The 17,602-nt window shown below is 48.6% G+C and overlaps 7 protein-coding genes across 7 annotated transcripts; 3 read left to right on the forward strand and 4 right to left on the reverse strand.

Annotated features, from left to right (window-relative positions):
• Nucleotides 1-174: 174 nt before the first annotated feature.
• Nucleotides 175-417, reverse strand: UHO2_00354 (uncharacterized protein; the record flags this gene model as incomplete). Its single annotated transcript, XM_041556973.1, has 2 exons — nt 175-253; nt 287-417. The coding sequence occupies 2 exons, from the start codon at nt 415-417 to the stop codon at nt 175-177; spliced, it is 210 nt and encodes a 69-aa protein (XP_041412907.1).
• Nucleotides 418-1,327: 910 nt separating this feature from the next.
• On the forward strand, nt 1,328-3,036 carry UHO2_00355 (uncharacterized protein; the record flags this gene model as incomplete). Its single annotated transcript, XM_041556974.1, has 8 exons — nt 1,328-1,445; nt 1,563-1,600; nt 1,625-1,809; nt 1,955-2,125; nt 2,179-2,192; nt 2,423-2,579; nt 2,630-2,778; nt 2,852-3,036. 8 exons carry the CDS (start codon nt 1,328-1,330, stop codon nt 3,034-3,036), a joined length of 1,017 nt encoding a protein of 338 aa, XP_041412908.1.
• A 1,856-nt stretch (nt 3,037-4,892) lies between these two features.
• Nucleotides 4,893-5,937, reverse strand: UHO2_00356 (putative transposase; the record flags this gene model as incomplete). Its single annotated transcript, XM_041556975.1, has 2 exons — nt 4,893-5,674; nt 5,799-5,937. 2 exons carry the CDS (start codon nt 5,935-5,937, stop codon nt 4,893-4,895), a joined length of 921 nt encoding a protein of 306 aa, XP_041412909.1.
• Nucleotides 5,938-7,791: 1,854 nt separating this feature from the next.
• UHO2_00357 (uncharacterized protein) lies at nt 7,792-10,934 on the forward strand (the record flags this gene model as incomplete). The annotated part of the gene is made up of 3 exons (XM_041556976.1): nt 7,792-8,020; nt 8,103-10,684; nt 10,776-10,934. 3 exons carry the CDS (start codon nt 7,792-7,794, stop codon nt 10,932-10,934), a joined length of 2,970 nt encoding a protein of 989 aa, XP_041412910.1.
• Nucleotides 10,935-11,175: 241 nt separating this feature from the next.
• Nucleotides 11,176-11,535, reverse strand: UHO2_00358 (putative mitochondrial ribosomal protein S19; the record flags this gene model as incomplete). The annotated part of the gene is made up of 2 exons (XM_041556977.1): nt 11,176-11,411; nt 11,493-11,535. The coding sequence occupies 2 exons, from the start codon at nt 11,533-11,535 to the stop codon at nt 11,176-11,178; spliced, it is 279 nt and encodes a 92-aa protein (XP_041412911.1).
• A 1,098-nt stretch (nt 11,536-12,633) lies between these two features.
• UHO2_00359 (putative phospho-2-dehydro-3-deoxyheptonate aldolase, tyrosine-inhibited) lies at nt 12,634-13,815 on the forward strand (the record flags this gene model as incomplete). The annotated part of the gene is made up of 1 exon (XM_041556978.1): nt 12,634-13,815. One exon carries the CDS (start codon nt 12,634-12,636, stop codon nt 13,813-13,815), a length of 1,182 nt encoding a protein of 393 aa, XP_041412912.1.
• A 396-nt stretch (nt 13,816-14,211) lies between these two features.
• Nucleotides 14,212-17,292, reverse strand: UHO2_00360 (uncharacterized protein; the record flags this gene model as incomplete). The annotated part of the gene is made up of 1 exon (XM_041556979.1): nt 14,212-17,292. The coding sequence occupies one exon, from the start codon at nt 17,290-17,292 to the stop codon at nt 14,212-14,214; it is 3,081 nt and encodes a 1,026-aa protein (XP_041412913.1).
• Between the last annotated feature and the right edge of the window lie 310 nt (nt 17,293-17,602).

A 17,602-nucleotide genomic window follows, 5' to 3' on the forward strand; every position in this document is an offset into this window, starting at 1 on the left:
TGAGAAGAGGTATATAACCATGCTTTCTCATCATCATAGGTCGAGTGGATCCTCATCCACTCTACTCACCATATAACTAGTTATCACTTCAGCATAAGTATACATTAGTTTCAGTCAGCATAGCAGCAATCTATCAAGGTTGCTCCTCATCATAGTGTGTGTGTTGTATCACCACTACCTGACGTCCGAAGGCACCCATAGCAGGTTAGCAGTCCGGATCAAGATAGAACCGAAGGCAGTAGTCCACTGCGGTCTGGGGATCACTTCAAGCATCAAGTCAACACACTGGACACTCGTGTTGATGCCACCAACCTTATCACCAACACCATCAACCTCATTATCATTGACATCACCAATCTCATCACCAACACCATCAACCTCATCATCATCAACACTCACACCAGACCTTGGTGTCATCATAACATTGATATTGATCGTGCTGAGCTACCCCTGAACGGAGTGTCCACAGAGGTCAGCCGAAACCTACGATAGTATATACAACGAACACCACCTGCTGTCACTGCACAACTTGATAGTCACCGATACCGAGACAATAGCTGTCGCACAGTTTGATAGTCACCGAGTATCTCGACAGACCAACCTGGGTTTCAGGCGCGAGACCCCTGACAGGAGACACTGCAAGCACTGAGGAGGTACGACACTATGCATCAATTGTGGGATTGTTGTTATGGGTCGCACAGGGAAGTAGGCCGGACATTGCATTTGCAGTCGGACGATGTGCTAGGTGTCATAGGAGCCGGATGCGCAGGAGGCAGGAAGAAGTTGAAGTCATATGAAGGAGCGTTCAGTCGACACACTGGACACTTGTGTTGGCAACATCAACCATCTCAATCACACCAAACCTTGGTGTTAGTACCAGTTCATAACAGTTATTGATCGTGCTGAGCTACCTCTGGACTGAGTGTCCACAGTGGTTAGTCAAAACCTGCAATAGCAAAACCACTACTACATCTTCGAGCGAGAAAAGTGATAGAGACATCTCTACTACATATCTCGACAAGAATCATAATACTTCTGTCAGAGGTCGCATGCCCAAAACCTGATATCTGTAATAGAGTCGCGTCTATTACGAATCCTGTCGAGTTATGCAACAGCACTTGTGGTATTATGGTTCTTGGTGAAATATGTAGTAGAGTCATCTCTATCACTTTACTTGCCTGGAAATGCAGTAATGGTCTTGCTATTGCAGGTTTCGACTGACCGCTGTGGACAATCCATCCAGAGGTAGCTCAGCACAATCAATAACTGATATGAATTGGTACTGACACCAAGGTCTGGTATGAGAGATATAATTGGTGGTGCCAACATGAGTGTCCAGTGTGTTGACTGTATGCTTGAAGTGATCCCTGGACCACAGTGGATGACTGCCTTCAGTTCTATCATTATCCAGACTGCAGGTTTCTTTGAACCACCTTTGGACATCAGTGAGCAGTGATGCAACACATGTGCTAAAATGGATGCAATCTATTGAGATTGCAACTTGCTGACTGGATACTAATGTATACTTATGTGTAAGCTATAACTAGTAATGTATGGTGTAGAGTGGATGGAGATCCACTCATCCACCTATGACGAGAAGGTATGATTATATACCTCTTTGCAGTGTCACCTGCGACACTGCTCTGGCTCTCTCTCCAGAGAGTACCTTCTTTGTCGAGTACTGTACAGGAGTCCTTGTAACATCGCTCCTGTCCTTCCTGAGCTGTGTGCCAACCTCTTTGACACAGCTCTTCCTCCTCATGACCTATATGCTGGTGTCATTGACACAGCTCTCCTTCCTCCTAACCAGTGACTGTTCTCCTGATTCCTGTCTTGTGAACCCCTGAGTGGTAACCAGCTGCATGCTTCTGAGCTTGGTCCCTGTCTTGGCAGAGCTTGGTCCTCCTTGCATGTGAGTCTGTCATACAATCATCTTTGCCACTGATCTCCACAGAATCTGCTATATGATCCCTTCTACTACTGATCTCAGCAGAATTCGTGATACCATCCTTGCTCATGCCAATCTTGGTGGGATCTGTCTTAGCACCGTTTCTACTACAGATCTCAATGAACTTGTAAGCGGTCGCGCGCCTGAAACCAGATTGGGTGTTTCCGATTGGTATCGGTGAGGACAATCAAGTAAGATCTACTCAGGATGTTCTGACTAAATGTAACCAGATGGCTTTGTACTGGTAGGTCTCGGCTGACTGCCTTGAACACTCTGTTCAGAGGTTGCATGGCACATCTGTTTATTCTTTGGAGGGAGAGTAGTATACTCTCCTTACAGTATGAGTGTTCATAGTACTGTTGCTAATGCTCTCTAATTGTTGTCTGGACTGTGATATGCTTATTGCCTACAGAGGACAGGAGTTACTGGACTGCAGGTGTTGGACACTGCCTACAATAACTGACTGGACTGCAGATGTCAAGAAAACACTGCCTACAGTAAGGGACTGGACCACAGGTGTTGAGGAACACTGCCTACAGTTGATGCCTAACAGTGATACAACACACACATATGAGGTGTCATTGCAAAGCTCTGCTATTGCAATGATATGTAACTATGAGTCAAGTAAAGAGTATGTAAAGTATAGAGTAGAGTGGATGAGGATCCACTTGTATGCTATAGTAGAATGAGAGTATTTATGCATTCACTTGGTGTCACCTGCAACACCTTTCCTACTCCTCCTGAGAGGCCTTCACCTCCTCTTGACACTCTCTCTCCTGCTGGTGTCACTCCCTTTGATGCTGCGCCTCTACTGCTCACACCATGTATTGGTTTGTGTGATACTGCCCCTTTGCCTCCATGCTCTTCTTTGCCTGGTGATGTGTAATGACCCCTGCAACACAGCTCCTCCTCCTCATAGACAATCCCTGGTCTTCTTGACACAGCTCCTTCTCTCTTCACTGGCAACCATCTTCTCAACCTTATCTTGTGAATCCCTTAACCACATGTCAGGCCCTGTTGCCAAGCCCCTTGATCATGTGGTTGCCCCTGTGCTTGGTCCTATGTGGCTGTATGCACATACCCCTTGAGTGGTAACCATCTGCATGATGCTGAGCTTGGTCCCCACTCCTGCATGTGGTTATCTCCATATGCTTCTCCTTCTATTGCTGGTATCCTCCTTCCTGAATCTCCTGATGCTTGCTCGTGATGGCCAACTTGCTGAGACATGCCAATCAGGCTGATTCCAATCAATCCTTGTGAGATTAATCAGGATCCCAGAACTTGGTTGATCTTGCAAGCCATATGCACTACCAACCCAATTAGATCGTCAATTCCTGATGATTGCTGTAGATCAATTTGGCACACACTTCATATGCTGATCTGCTGACCCTGTGACAGAACTCTGCTGCAAATCCCACGATCTGCCCGATAACTTGATTCCTGCGCTCCCTTCATATGAGTTGACGGATCTTCTTACTTCTTGCGCATCCAGGCCCATGACAACTTCAAGCGTTGTCACGTATCTCGACAGGATTCGTAATAGACGCGTTTCTATTACAGATATCAGGTTTTGGGCGTGCGACCGCTGACACTAGGTTTGTGGCAAATAACAGCCCATCATAAAGACAGCCGGGATACACATAAGCACTGGGACTTCTACCCTTCATTCCTGTGACAGCGAACTTCTCTATGACTGGAATGTGCCAATCCTGTACAGTGATTCCTCTGGAGCCCATGTGATCACAAGCAACCCACAACACTTCAAGAGGACAAAACATATTGACATTGCTCACTTCTTTTTACAAGACGAGATCACAAGCCAATGACTTACAATTGCTCTGGTCCAAAGTAGTGAGAACTTGGCCAACCTTCTCACTAAGCCACTTGTGGCACTGATGCTCACACACCTTCATCAAATGTTAGGGCTTTTGGCATCAGACACACATGTTGGATTGAGGAGGGGTACTGAAAGGAATGATCCAGTGAAATGATACAGGGTGACATAAGCAGTTACAAGATGGATTGGGTGAGGGATGATCTGATCAGAGATTGAAGATCAGGTACAACCTACACCCACTCATTGTCAGACCTCATCATTAAGTAGGATGTACCCATGCCTGGCATATACCACCCAGTTTGTATATATATCTCCCAGGGAGCTTGAGGCTCCTGCCACACTCCTTTTTCTTCAGTCAATTGAGTATATGTTTCTGCCTTAACAGAGTAGTGACATTGTACTTAGACTATCCCCAATCGCTAGTATCGGGACCGAAACGACTTCAGTTTCTATCAATTACGTGCGCAAGCTGTATGCACGGTGTAATGGTGTTACTGCTGGAGATTACGATCCAGTGCGACGCCAAAGGATGACGCGGGGCCATCTGATCGGAGATCAAGCAGAGCCGATCCGGTTAGATGACCGATCTGATCAGAGATCGAGCCGAGCCGATCTCACCAGAGATCGGGTGCAACACAGTCCCGCTCATTGCCATGATAGATCATTAAGTAGGATACTCCCACCTTTGGCAGTTGCCATGCTAGTGTATATACAGTATGCATGTAAACTGTCCCAAGATTCTACATGTCACCATACATCACTCTAATGCTCAATAGCTATAAGTTGTATTGCCACACTGTCTGATATTGTCTGAAAGTGCTGCTTCTTCTCTCCAAGACTGTGGAATTGATATTGACATTGACTAAAAAAATTGTGCTATGAAGAAGAGCTGAAATTTTTTTTTATTGTGGGACAGTTTATGGAGTGCTCCTCAAGAACACCTTAGTACTTTGTATTCCCTCCTTTGGCCTTCAGAACCATCTTGATGTGGTCTGGAATACTCTCTATTAGGGTCCTACATGTCTCTGGAGTGATCACTGTCCATTCAGCTTCACATCTCTTGAGCAGTTCATCCCTGGACTTTGCAATTGTACTATACCATGAAAGTCACATTTTGAGATGGTGCCAGAGGTGTTCAATTGGGTTTAAGTCTGGCAACTGCACTGGCCATTGCATAACCTTAATACTATTGCTTTCCAACCATGTTGTTGTCTTCTTCAACATGTGTTTTGGGTCATTGTCTTGCTGAAAAGTGATGTTGGTATATGCATGCTGAAGCCACAAATCTGAGATTGTTTTCACAAGCTTGTCATTCAAGATATCAATGTATTGGTCTGAATTCATTGTACACAGCACCAAGTGCATGCCTCCCACCCCTTCCCATGTCATAAAGCCCCAGATCATGATTGAGCCACTGCCGGACTTGACCATCAGCCTGACAAGCTTGCTGTTGAAGCTGGCATTCTTAATCCAACAGAACTGCTTACCATCTGGTCCAAAGAAGTTGATCTTTGTCTTGTCAGACCATACCACCTTCTTCCAATTCTCAACAGTCATGTCCTTGTGCTCATTAGCAAATTTGTGACAGGCTTTGTAATGTCTCTTGAGTAGCTTCAGTTTTTTCACTAACCTCCATGCTTTGTAATGACAATAATGAAGTGCTTTTCTTACTATGGTTGGGCAAGCTTTGACTTGAAATGTCTCCTGCAGTGCATGGCATGCTTTCCTGACTGTGGAGGTGGAATTGAGCTTGAAATAGTGGTCCAGGAAGTGAACATGATGAGGCTGGAGTTTTCTTGGCCAGCCCCCCTTTGACTTTGGAACATCAGCAGAGGCACTTTTGCTGATGTGATTCACAGTAGACTTGCTCAAACTGAGTTGCTTGGCAACTGAATGGGTAGATTCCCCATTTTGGAGGTGAAAGATTGCTGATCAGCACTTCTCTGGGGTGGTTTTCAGCATGATGGTATAGATATGATGGTGTCAGACTCAAAGCACCACCAGATCACTCACAGTCATCTGATTGAGCTGAAACTTTCCACATCACTACTTTCGATGTGTATGAAGGTGCCCACCAAGTTACATTGCAAGTTTCATTGTAGTCAAAAGCCCACAAGGTCAGGAATGGAGCAGTGTTGCTATTTGGGGGCATGCTCCATAAACTGTCCCACAATAAAAAAATTCTCAGCTCTTCTTCAAAGCACAATTTTCTCAGTCAATGTCAATATCATTTACACAGTCTTGGAGAGAAGAAGCAGGGCTTTCAGATGATATCAGACAGTGTGGCAATACAACTTATAGCTATTGAGCATTAGAGTGATGTATGGTGACATGTAGAATCTTGGGACAGTTTATGCATGTACTGTATATCAAGCTGAGAGCACTAGGCTCTTGCCACATTCCTTCAGTCAATTGAGTATACACATTTCTGTTCCAAAACAGCAGTGACATCGTGCTCAGACTCTCCCCAATCACCAGTTATCGGGACTTTACTTCTTCACATTTCAACAGTAACTAGATGGATTGCAGGAAGAAGGAGATCTAGATGGAGGCCAGTTTAAGTACTAGCTTCCATACAAGCAAGGAAGTATGAGCAAAGATTTGCAAGATAGTATTGAACTTTCCTGTGTGACATGTATTTGCACAAGAGGAAATCGATCGAGCATTCTCGTGCGGCTAGTATTCGCACGAGAGAGTAGGCGTGACACCAACTGCCCCTGTCGCATCGTTCAAAGGTGATGTCTTAGCAAGCCTGGCTGATGTGCTCCACGACTCACCTCGAGTCAGCTACAATGGCTTCTATTCAAGTCACAACGATAAGGGACACAAGCCGGGGGAAGATGTCCCTCGGAAAGTGAAGCACGAACTCTTGCTATGAATGTGATGAAGGCGATGTGGGGGAACAGAAAACCTCAGATGGCATCGCCTCACATCGCGGAACCCGTGCCTTGACGTCCAATCACACGCTACAAACTTCATTCGCACCCACATAACGCCTTCCATCCACAAGGCGCAGGATCTGCTCTCTTTCCGAAGCTAAGGTCCCAGCAGCTTGTGAGCGAATACAGCTCGATAGAAAGATCTCTTCGCTCACAACATACACTTGAAGTTTCCAGGACTCCATCCAATTTCCTCGCTATGAGGCTCTGACCGCGCTTTTCCCGATACAATCAGCCAGATTACGCCGCTCGGAGTGGCTTACAGCTTTGTCTCTGACGAGCACAACAAACCGACTTCAGACCCACACTTCATTTTGCCACGGACAAATTATGCTGGGTTCCACCGAGACCTGTGTCCTCTTCGTACTCTCTTTGTCGGTAGCTTTCGCGCTTTGCACCACAGCACTTTCGTGCCTTCATATCTCGGTGTCTAAAATGCACCAACTCAAGTTCGCAACTGCACCAGATCAATCTCGTCATTGTACCATTGCATTTTGCATTTCTTGCAATCAAAACAAGATTCAAGCCAGCGCCCGCAGGTTGGCAAAGATGCTCGTCATTCAAGGCAGGAGCCCGTTTGCCACCCATCTTCTTTGGCTCAACCTGACCAGTGTGTTGATAGTGTTGGAGAAAGCTTCTTGTAGTTGTGTATGGTACCATGAGACGTCTTGCAGCCACAGCAACAGTCAGCTTCTCCTCATTGACAGCATGGAGGAGCTTGTTTCTAGTCTCTAGAGAGAGCGTCTTGGACTTGGCACGAGGCATGATGATGGTGGTCACAAAGCACAGGCAAAAAATTGACTCGGAAAGGGAAAATGAAATGGTACAATGACGAGATTGATCTGGTGCAGTTGCGAACTTGAGTTGGTGCATTTTAGACACCGAGATATGAAGGCACGAAAGTGCTGTGGTGCAAAGCGCGAAAGCTACCGACAAAGAGAGTAGGGCGGCCTTCGGATGAATTCGAAGAAGCGGCGGGATCCTCGAAGTCTGGTACACCCTCACCTTGCTTCCCTTCCCTCGCCTTGTCTCTCTCTCGAAGCCGGAACGACGGATGAGCCACCATCATGTCGCGACCAAAAACAGCACAGCTAAGACCAACGACCTCTGCTGGCCAGCTAAATAGCTCTACACGCCCCGCGACAACAGGTGGATTCGGTATCGAGCACGAACAAGGATCTCATGGTGAACAAGAAGATTCTTACGACTCAATAGAGTACACCGACATGGAAGATGATGACGACAAAGTAGGCCAGCACCAAGCGGAGGATGACGACGTTTTTGCATTTGCACCTCGTGAGTACCGTCAAACAATGCAATGGCTCATGTTTCTGCCAGATAATCTCACTAACGAGCTACTTCATTCTCGCCTTTGCAGCCGGCCTGGAGGTGCCAGGGGTGCAAGTTGTAGCAGCTCCTTCAAGCCTTCCTGCGCGTCCACCAACAGCTTTGACTTCAGGAGGTCCGCTTCGAAGCGGACAGAGAAGCAACATACCTCGCGAAAGTATCTATTACCTTGATCAGGAGAGCGGTGCTGTCTACGATACACAAGGCAATCTTGTGCAAATCGAAGACCCGGTAAAGCTCGACCTGCATGCCGAGTCAAAGAGAGACGATCAGCAACACAGTGGTGGTATCGCAGAGAAGGTTCCACAAGGTGTTCGACGTACTACCTCGATCAAGTGGCATCCTCCCACTAGAGACGAGAGCAGCAATTGGCAGCGACGATGCAATTCCGCAGGCCGAGAAAGCGATGGTCCGTATTCCCTCACAAGCTCTTCCCACGGAGCTGCATCTTGGGGCGGTCAGCCGGGCAACGTCGCCCCTACCTGTGACAGTGCTGATTTGTTGCGTCAGTTGCCTCGACCATCCATGTCAAGAACGGTAGAGCTCGAGCTAGAAGAGGATGACGACTCGCCGTATCCGGAAGTGCGGGCTTCAGTCTCCAATCTTGACGATTCGACGATGCCTTCCATCACTTTCCGTTCAGTGTTGCTGGGTCTTGGACTGTCTGCGTTCGCATCTGCCGTCAACACTTTCCTTTCGCAACGCAATCCGCCCATCCAGATCGTCGCCATCATCATTCAGATCCTGGCTCATCCGCTAGGCATGATTCTAGCCAACATCTTACCGATTCGCTCCTTCTACTTTCGTCCACCAAGCCTTCGTAAAGTCAACAGCGCAAAGCGCGCAAGCAGGTCGCATGCTTGGTCGTTCAACCCTGGTCCGTGGAACATCAAGGAGCATACAGTGGTGCTCGTTGCCGCTACCACTGGACTCAACCCTTCGTACTCGCTTTCCATCCTCTTGGCTCAAGATCTCGCGCGATTCTGGGACGACCGACGCTCTTTTTTATATGGCTTCTTGTCGGTTTGCGCTCCGCAGCTCATTGGACTAGGACTAGCAGGATTTGTTAGAGCTGTACTCGTTGATCCAGCTTCAATGATCTGGCCGCAGAATCTGGCTGTGTCTACAGTACTCAACACGCTTCACGCCGACGAAGATTCGCTGTCCGAAAGAAGATCAAGCCGCATGTCGAGGCTCCGCTGCTTCAACATTGCCTCAGCCGTCGCCTTTGTCGCCTACTTCCTGCCAGGCTACCTGTTCACCGCACTGTCGATTTTCAACTGGATCTGCTGGATTTGGCCGAACAGCGTTCCCGTCAATGTCGTGTTTGGCGCTGCCAACGGGCTCGGCGCGAGCGTGCTCACATTTGACTGGACTCAGATCGTCTACCTAGGGTCGCCGCTGATCACACCTTGGTGGGCACAGACGAACCTCTTCGGTGGATTTGTGGTTGGTATTTGGATTGCTGCGCCCATCTTGTACTTCACCAACATGCTCTATACAGCTTATCTGCCCATTCTGTCAGGCAGTAGCTTTGACCGATTCGGTCAGCGGTACAACGTCAGCATTGTCTCTCCGGACCACATCACGTTGCGCGCTGACGCATACGCAGACTATTCGCGAGTGTACATATCCGCCGGGCTCGTGGTGGCTTACTTTGGCGGTTTCGCTCTGATCACGGCTGCGGTAGTACACACGGCACTATACCACGGCAGATTTGTCCTGGACCGGTTGCGAGCGAGGCGGACGATGCCTGACGATGTGCACGCTCGGCTGATGCGCAAGTATCCGAGCGTTCCCTCATGGTGGTACGTCGCTGTACTCATTAGCGGTCTTGGCATGTCGATGCTTCTTACAACTGCCTACGGCACCGGTCTACCGATCTGGGCGTTGTGTCTAGCAATCCTGATTCCAGTAGCATACATGCTTCCCTTTGGCTTCATCTTTGCCATGAGCGGCCTTCCAGCTGGAGTGAATCTCGTCTCTGAACTCCTCGCATCTTGGCTTCTCCCCGGAAAACCCTTACCGGTAATGATGTTCAAGACGATCAGCCAGCAAACCACCACCTTTGGCCTTCTGTTCTCCCAAGACCAGAAGCTTGCACACTACGTGAAGATCGCCCCTCGCAACATCTTTTTCGTCCAAATCCTTTCAATTACAGTCAACAGTATCGTGCAAATCCTGGCGAAAGACTACCTTCGAGACCATATCGAGGGACTCTGCGACCCGAACCAACCTCAGCGCTTCACCTGTCCAACAGTCAACATCTTTTACACCGCTTCGATCATCTGGGGCGCCATTGGAGTGGAGAGAAGTTTTGGTCCGGGCTCACCCTATAATTCACTCTTCTACGGCTTGATAGTAGGCGCAGTTCTGCCGTTGATCACGTGGTATACATCAAGAAAGCTCAATTGGTCGACAATGCGATACATCTCCGCACCGATCATCTTTGTAGGTATGAGTTTAGCCCCACCTGCTTCTGGGATCAACTTTACATCGGCGATTGTCGTGGGGTACTTCTTTCAGTACTGGCTCAGAAAACATAGGTTGGAGTGGTGGTCGAGGTATAATTTCGTGTTTGCTGGTGCGCTTGATTTTGGGTCGGTAATGTCGGTAAGTACGCAAACCTCCTTTCCTCCTTTCGAAGTGATGCGAAGAGAGATGGTCGGCTGATACTCAAATGAGATGCGGTGTTCTTGGACAGTCAATCGCAATCTACTTCTTGCTCCAGATGCCAAAGAATGGAGCATTGGAGCTGCAGTGGTGGGGCAACCAGGTGTATCTTGAGACGGCGGATGTTCAGGGTTCGCCGCTGTTGCAGGCGCCTGATACTGGGTTTGCACCCCCGCCTGGTATCGCCTGAGCTGCCCTCGCTCGAGCCAGACTACTATCGTCTACTTTTCCCTGTGTCACCCGGTAATATGCTTCTTCTCATACAATCGCTGTTACGTTGCTAGAATCACCCTTCCGTCCATGTCTGAAGCGCAAATCTGGCTTGATAGGCTGATGCAAAGAGGTCGAGATACAAGTACAAACGGTTGAGTGTCGAGAAAAGTCCTCCCCCTTCGCTTCTTCTGATGTTGAAAACGTGTTTGAAGATCCGATTACTTGTTCTTCGTCAATCGGTAACGGAAAGGTTTCCTAGTAGGAGCAAACTCTCCCAACTTGTGTCCAATCATCTCTTCCGTCACTGTCAAAGGGATATGGTGTTTGCCGTTGTGAACTTGGAACTTCAAACCGACAAAGTTGGGCAAGATGGTGCAGCTGCGAGCGTTTGTTCGAATAGCGGTGTTGTTTTTGAGCGCTTCGGCAAGGTTTGGGAACGCAACGAAGAATGGTCCTACATCAACGAACGGATGGGGATGGGTTAGCGTATGACTTTCATCGAGCGAAAGTTAGGAATGGAGGAAGAGAGACATACCTTTCCACGCAGAGCGGGAGCTGGATATCGCTGTTGGCAACATTTTGGTGTGTTTATGTTTGTTAATGGTCGTGAGGGCAAGACAGGAGGTTATGATGGGTGGGGAGAGCGAGAAAATTGAAGCTGCCTTAGGCTTGAGAAAGAAGTGTGTTTCCGACTTCCGACTTATCACCGATTTCCATTGTGAGTAGAGGATATCGGCGATGAGAGTTGCCTCGGAAAATTCATTATTTGTCTCGCCAAAAGAGGGTTCAAAAAAGAAAAAAAAAAGAAAAGAAAAAAGAAAAGAAAAAAGAAAAGAAAAAAGAAAAGAAAAAAGAAAAGAAAAAAGAAAAGAAAAAAGAAAAAAAAAAGAAAAGAAAAAAAAAGAAAAGAAAAAAAAGAAGAAAAAAAGGTGCCGCTATCACCATGTCGGAAGAGCGAGGTCTCATGCCACCGATTTCAGTGTATCATTGCAAGTCGACACCAAACAAGCTTTCGTTGCTGGGCTATGCGAGTGAAAGCGTAAGCAATCGAGAAAAAGGAAGCGGTGAAGACTATTCAACGAGACGAAACACGTTGCACGGTGCAACTAGCTTGAGGTAGAGATTAGATTGTGGGATTTGGTGTTGCTGTGACAAAGAGCGCAGTTTTGAGAAGAAATTGATGCGAAAATGCACGTTTTGCTGCAGCGCGAATTCTGAAATTTTTCGAGTCAGACTAATTCTTCCGAGCAGGAAGAAGATCCTAAATTTTGGGGGCTGTTTGCCGCCACCTGATCTTCCTCGCTTTTCGAAACAGAACGCAGCCGAACAAACACACCCATTCAGATCAAGGGCAGTTTGGCATCCGGCATGTGAGAATGCAGCAGTAGCGAATCCAAGCGCATCTGTGTGATTGAAGAAGCGAGATTGGAAGATCAAAAAGAAGCGGCTGTGCGCTCAAAAATCATCTGCGCACTTTTTTGTTCCCACTGACCGTGCCGTGTTTCATCTCGCCAAGTAGCACTTTGGATACTGTCGCTTCTTCACACTCCTTCCGCCTCAACCACCGCCATCGTCATTTCCCCCAATACTTTCGGTCCAGCATCCATCGACTCGCACACTTGGCTTGGCTGATACAACCTCTTTTCCATCCACACGCTTTGCTCAGCAACACAACCATGTCGTCGAGCATTGCAAACAACACCGCCAACGGACGATCCGCCGAGCCTCTCTCGCAGGCTATCCTCAAAAGCGGCACTAAAGACGAATACGCCTACGTCAACGATGTTCGCGTTGCTGGCTTTGAGCCCTTGATCTCTCCCTCGCTCCTCCTTCACGAGATTCCCGTCCCTAAGGAATCACAAACCACCATCGCTCGCGCACGTGGTCAGTCCAGCGCTATCATCAACGGCCAGGACGACCGTCTTCTTGTCGTCGTCGGTCCTTGCTCCATCCACGATGTGGACCAGGCTAAAGAATACGCTAAGCTGCTCAAGGCTGGTATTGACGAGCGCTGGTCTGAAGGCCTTGTCGTCATCATGCGCGCCTACTTCGAAAAGCCACGTACTACTGTTGGCTGGAAGGGTTTGATCAACGACCCCGACATCAATGGCAGCTTCCAAATCAACCGAGGTCTCAAAATCGCACGTAACCTGCTCGTCGACTTGACCGCCCAAGGTGTCCCCGTGGCATGCGAGGTTCTTGACACCATCTCTCCCCAGTACACTTCCGACCTCTACTCTTGGGGAGCCATTGGTGCTCGTACCACTGAATCGCAATTGCACCGAGAATTAGTCTCCGGTCTCTCCATGCCCATCGGTTTCAAGAACGGCACTGACGGAGGTCTTGGTGTTGCCGTCGACGCCATCCGTGCCTCTTCCCAACCTCACGCTTTCATGGGTGTGACCGAACAAGGTCTCGCTGCCATCGTCCGTACTGTCGGTAATGCCGATCTCCACATTGTCCACCGCGGCGGCTCAAATGGAACCAACTTCGATTCCGAGTCGGTCAAATCTTCCAAAGCTCGACTTCAAAAAGCTCTCCCAGACCGTCACCCTTCCATCATGATCGATTGTTCCCACGGTAATTCGAACAAAGACTTCCGCAACCAGCCCAAGGTCGTTGATGCTATCGCAGAGCAGCTCGAGCAGGGAGAGGATGCGATCACGGGTGTAATGATCGAGAGTCACTTGAACGAGGGTAAACAGGGTGAGCCCAAGAACGGTCAGATTGATCAGTTGAAGTACGGTGTTAGCATTACAGATGGTTGCGTGGGTTGGGAGACTACGGTGGAGATGTTGGATAAGTTGAATGCTTCTGTTCTGAAGAGGAGGAGTTTGAGGGCTCAGAACAAGGCCTAAGCCAAGTCAACCTTCTTGCATACTCGGCTGATTCCGGTTAAACGACACGACGTTGCCGCTCGCTCGTAGCCGAAGACCACCTGCGAGTCGACGTTGCATCTCACTCCTACCATCTATTGTTGTTAGTCTCTCACATTCTTTGTATTGTTTCTTCGTTCCTCTATGCCGTCCTGTGTGGCTTGAATGCGATTGCCGTATGGTGAAGTTGAATTTAGATACACCACTAGGAGACCACGGTCAGGCACTCCTTTATCTGATGTTCTATGTAAAAAGGCTTGTATTGTCATAAAGAGGTAACGACTGAGCTAAGGGCATATATACATGTTCTAACCACCTGACTGTGCTCTCTATGTCGAGTCATGCCCATGTGCCACGTATCTTCTTTTATGAGTGTTGTCATGTCAACACATCCCCTGCATACCATGGCGTTAATCCTCGTGCATACGCTGCATTAGCTCCCACTAGCTTCGCATTCTGCTCGTCCTCTTCATCGCCTGATACCTTCCCGATTTCCCGATCCTGTGAACTCCCATTTAATGCATCACGCGTTGGCGATGCCGGTGCATCTTCAACTCCCCCCCTCAACGGCATGTCCAATCCTATCATTCTTGATATCCTTGTCGTGTGGAGTCCCTTGAGAGGTTTCGTGAGTATGTCAGCGACATTGTTGGCCGTTCCGACGAACTCGATTGATATGTCACCATCTTGCACATGATCCCTAACAAAGTAATATCTGGTATCGATGTGTTTGAGCTTCCAGTGTTTGGCCGGATCTTTACTGACCTGTATGCACCCTTGGCTATTGGTGCGCAGTATTGGCTTAACTCCGGATACTCCTAGATCCCTGAGCAAATGTGAGAAGAAGAGTGCTTCTCTTGCTGCTTCGGAGGCTGCGACCAGTTCTGCTTCCACTGCCGATAATGCCACGCACTTCTGCACATGTGATTTCCAACTAACCGGACATCCATACACATATGTGATCGCTCCGGACGTACTCCTACGCCCATTTGTAGGGTCAGAAGCCCAATTTGCGTCGGTATACGTAACCACCGGTTGGTCCGCGTGACTCCTGTGTGCTCCCCCTAAACTTAAGCGGTATTCGCTGGTCTGATTCAGATACTTTAACAAGTGTATCGCAGCACTCCAAGCACTGTCGATCGGTTCTGACATGTATCGTGCCAAAGCGCCTACTGCGAACGAAATGTCTGGCCTCACTGTGTTGGATACCCACAAAAGTTGCCCCACTAACTCTTGGTATCGTTTGGCCTGATCTGGGTTGCACTTGTTTCCTCCAGCGACTCCTGCTACACTCTGCATCGGTATCCAAGTTCGTTCACTTGTTCTCTCTAGCCACTTACTTACCATGCCTTTAATGTATGCGCTTAAGTCGAGTGTGATCCTGCCTTGTCTCCTCTCTCGAGTGATTTTGATTCCTAGGAATTCTCCTACAGGTCCGTTGTCCTCTGTTCCCCACTTGTCCATTATCTCGGCTTTGGTACGGTCGACTTCTTTCCTGCACGGCGATGCTATCAGCATGTCATCCACATATGCCGTAATGACTGTGAGTTGGTCGCCCGCTCCTCTTGAGTAAAGGCATGGGGCGCTCGGCATGCAGTGGAAGCCGATACTTCGGAGGTGGGTATCTAGCTCGATATTCCATTCCCGACCTGATTGTTTTAGACCATAGAGCCCTTTTATGAGTTTCAATACCTTTCCTGGAGGTACCTTAGTTCCTACCGGTGGCTTTAGGTAAACATCATGACGTAGGCTCGAATTGAGGTAAGCCTGTTTGACATCGATGGAATCAACCTCCCAGTCCCGTACGGCTGCGATGGCCAGCACTCCCCTTATTGCCTGGATGGGTGCCACTGGCGCAAATATCTCTGTGTAGTCTAAGCCCTCTCTTTGTGTAAACCCTCGCGCTACCAATCTTGCTTTGTACTTTGTGGGGATGAGGTTTGCATCAGTCTTGATCTTGAGTACCCATCGTGTGTCGACTGTGTTCATACCCCGCGGTAGGTCAGTCGTTTCCCACGTTCCCATCGCTTCAAGCCCATCCAGTTCCTTGCGCATTGCCTCTTCCCAGAACCTCCTATCCTTTCCGGCCAGCGCTTCGTGGACAGTTGGGTTCAGGCTGTCCTTTCCTTCCTTGACCTTAGCCGCCGTCAACCCGAAGTAACTCTTCTTTACCCAGGTCTCCGGGTTGCGCATGTCTCTAGCTGGCCTCCAGTTCGGCCATGGGCCTCTCTCCTCGGGTGGCACCGGTGCATACTCTTCCCTCTCATTCGTCGTTCTCCTTTCCTCTGGTATCCCGTTAGAGTTCTCATCGTCACAATGTGGTCCTCCGAGTCCTTCCTCTTCGAGAGTTAGTTCCATGTCCACGTGCTCTTCCAAAGGCTCTTGCTCCCTCTCATCAAATAGGTTCTCCTCTGTGTATCCCAGATCATCGATGTCCTCTTCAATAGTTGGGACTGGTGGAGGTCGGATACTTATTGGCCGCCATTCTGATCGGTCTGACCAGCACTGTGTCTCCATGAACCTTGCCGAGTTGCTCCAGAAAACGTTCGGAGAGTAATCAGGGCTATAGAATAGCCATCCCTTTCTTTCTAAGCTGTACCCTATGAATACGGCTGCAACCGCTCGTTGGTCCAGCTTCTTGTTGTTTCGCTTAGCTTTTGGAATATTTACCCAAGCTAAGCATCCAAATACACGCATGAGACTGACGAATCGTTTTGGTGATCTCTTGAACATGAGCTGATATGGAAACTCTCCGTCAACGTTGGGAGTAAGATTGATTTTGAATGCCGCCGCTCGTATGGCGTGCGGCCAAAATCTCTTTGGTAAACTCCTTTGCATCAACAGCGTTCGCATTTTCTCACCCAGGCTCCTATTCATCCGTTCTACTCGTCCGTTTTGTCTGCTGTTGTAACCGACAGTGGTTTGCCACTCTATGCCCTTTTCTAATGACCATTCCAATGCTTCGTTGCTCTTCCACTCAGTTCCTTGATCAGATCGGATTGCTTTCAGCTTTCTGCCCGTCTGTGTCTCTAGGAACGAAACTATTCTTTTGAGTTGCGTGAATGCGTGACTCTTTCGTAAGAGTGGCTGTGCGTGCACATACTTGCTATGGTCGTCGACAAGCACCAATGTGCACGTGTATTCTGTCACGCGGGATGAGTCTATGATCAGATCGATGTGGATGAGATCTAGGGGCCCCGCGGCTGTTTCGCCGCTGCCTCGCCCCATCCGGGCGGCCGTACTTTTGGACCGTATACACTGCTCACATATCAGAGCTGTATCTGGGTCCAATGCTGCTACAGGTTCGCCTTTCAATTTATCTACAATTGCTCTGGACTTGTCTCGACCTGGATGTCCTAGACGTTCATGCCAGAGCTGTCTTGTGGAGATCTTTGGTCTCCGATCGGCCAGCTCGAACTCTTCATCAACCCCTTCAAACAGCGGTGTTGATGTAGTCATCGCGCTTTGTCGCCATGTGTTGCCTCGGAACTCTAATAGTCCACGCTCGCGATCTTTCGCTATTTTCAATAACATGCCATTTGCTAGGTGTATTTGCCCGCCTGTGGGGTCTAAAGTCACACGTGCTCCTTCATCTGTGAGTGAGTTGGTTGACAACAGGTTAATATTGAGTTTTCTAACATACAACACATTTTGGAGATAAACGTCTCCATGTTCTGTCGCTATGTTGGTATCTCCCACAGCAGTTGCTTCCAGTACTTCGCTTCCAGCGGTATACACGCGCTTTCTGCAATTTCTTGGGTGGATGAGC

This window comes from Ustilago hordei, assembly GCF_900519145.1.
Source record: "Ustilago hordei strain Uho2 genome assembly, contig: UHO2_contig_01, whole genome shotgun sequence".
Taxonomy (NCBI): domain Eukaryota; kingdom Fungi; phylum Basidiomycota; class Ustilaginomycetes; order Ustilaginales; family Ustilaginaceae; genus Ustilago; species Ustilago hordei.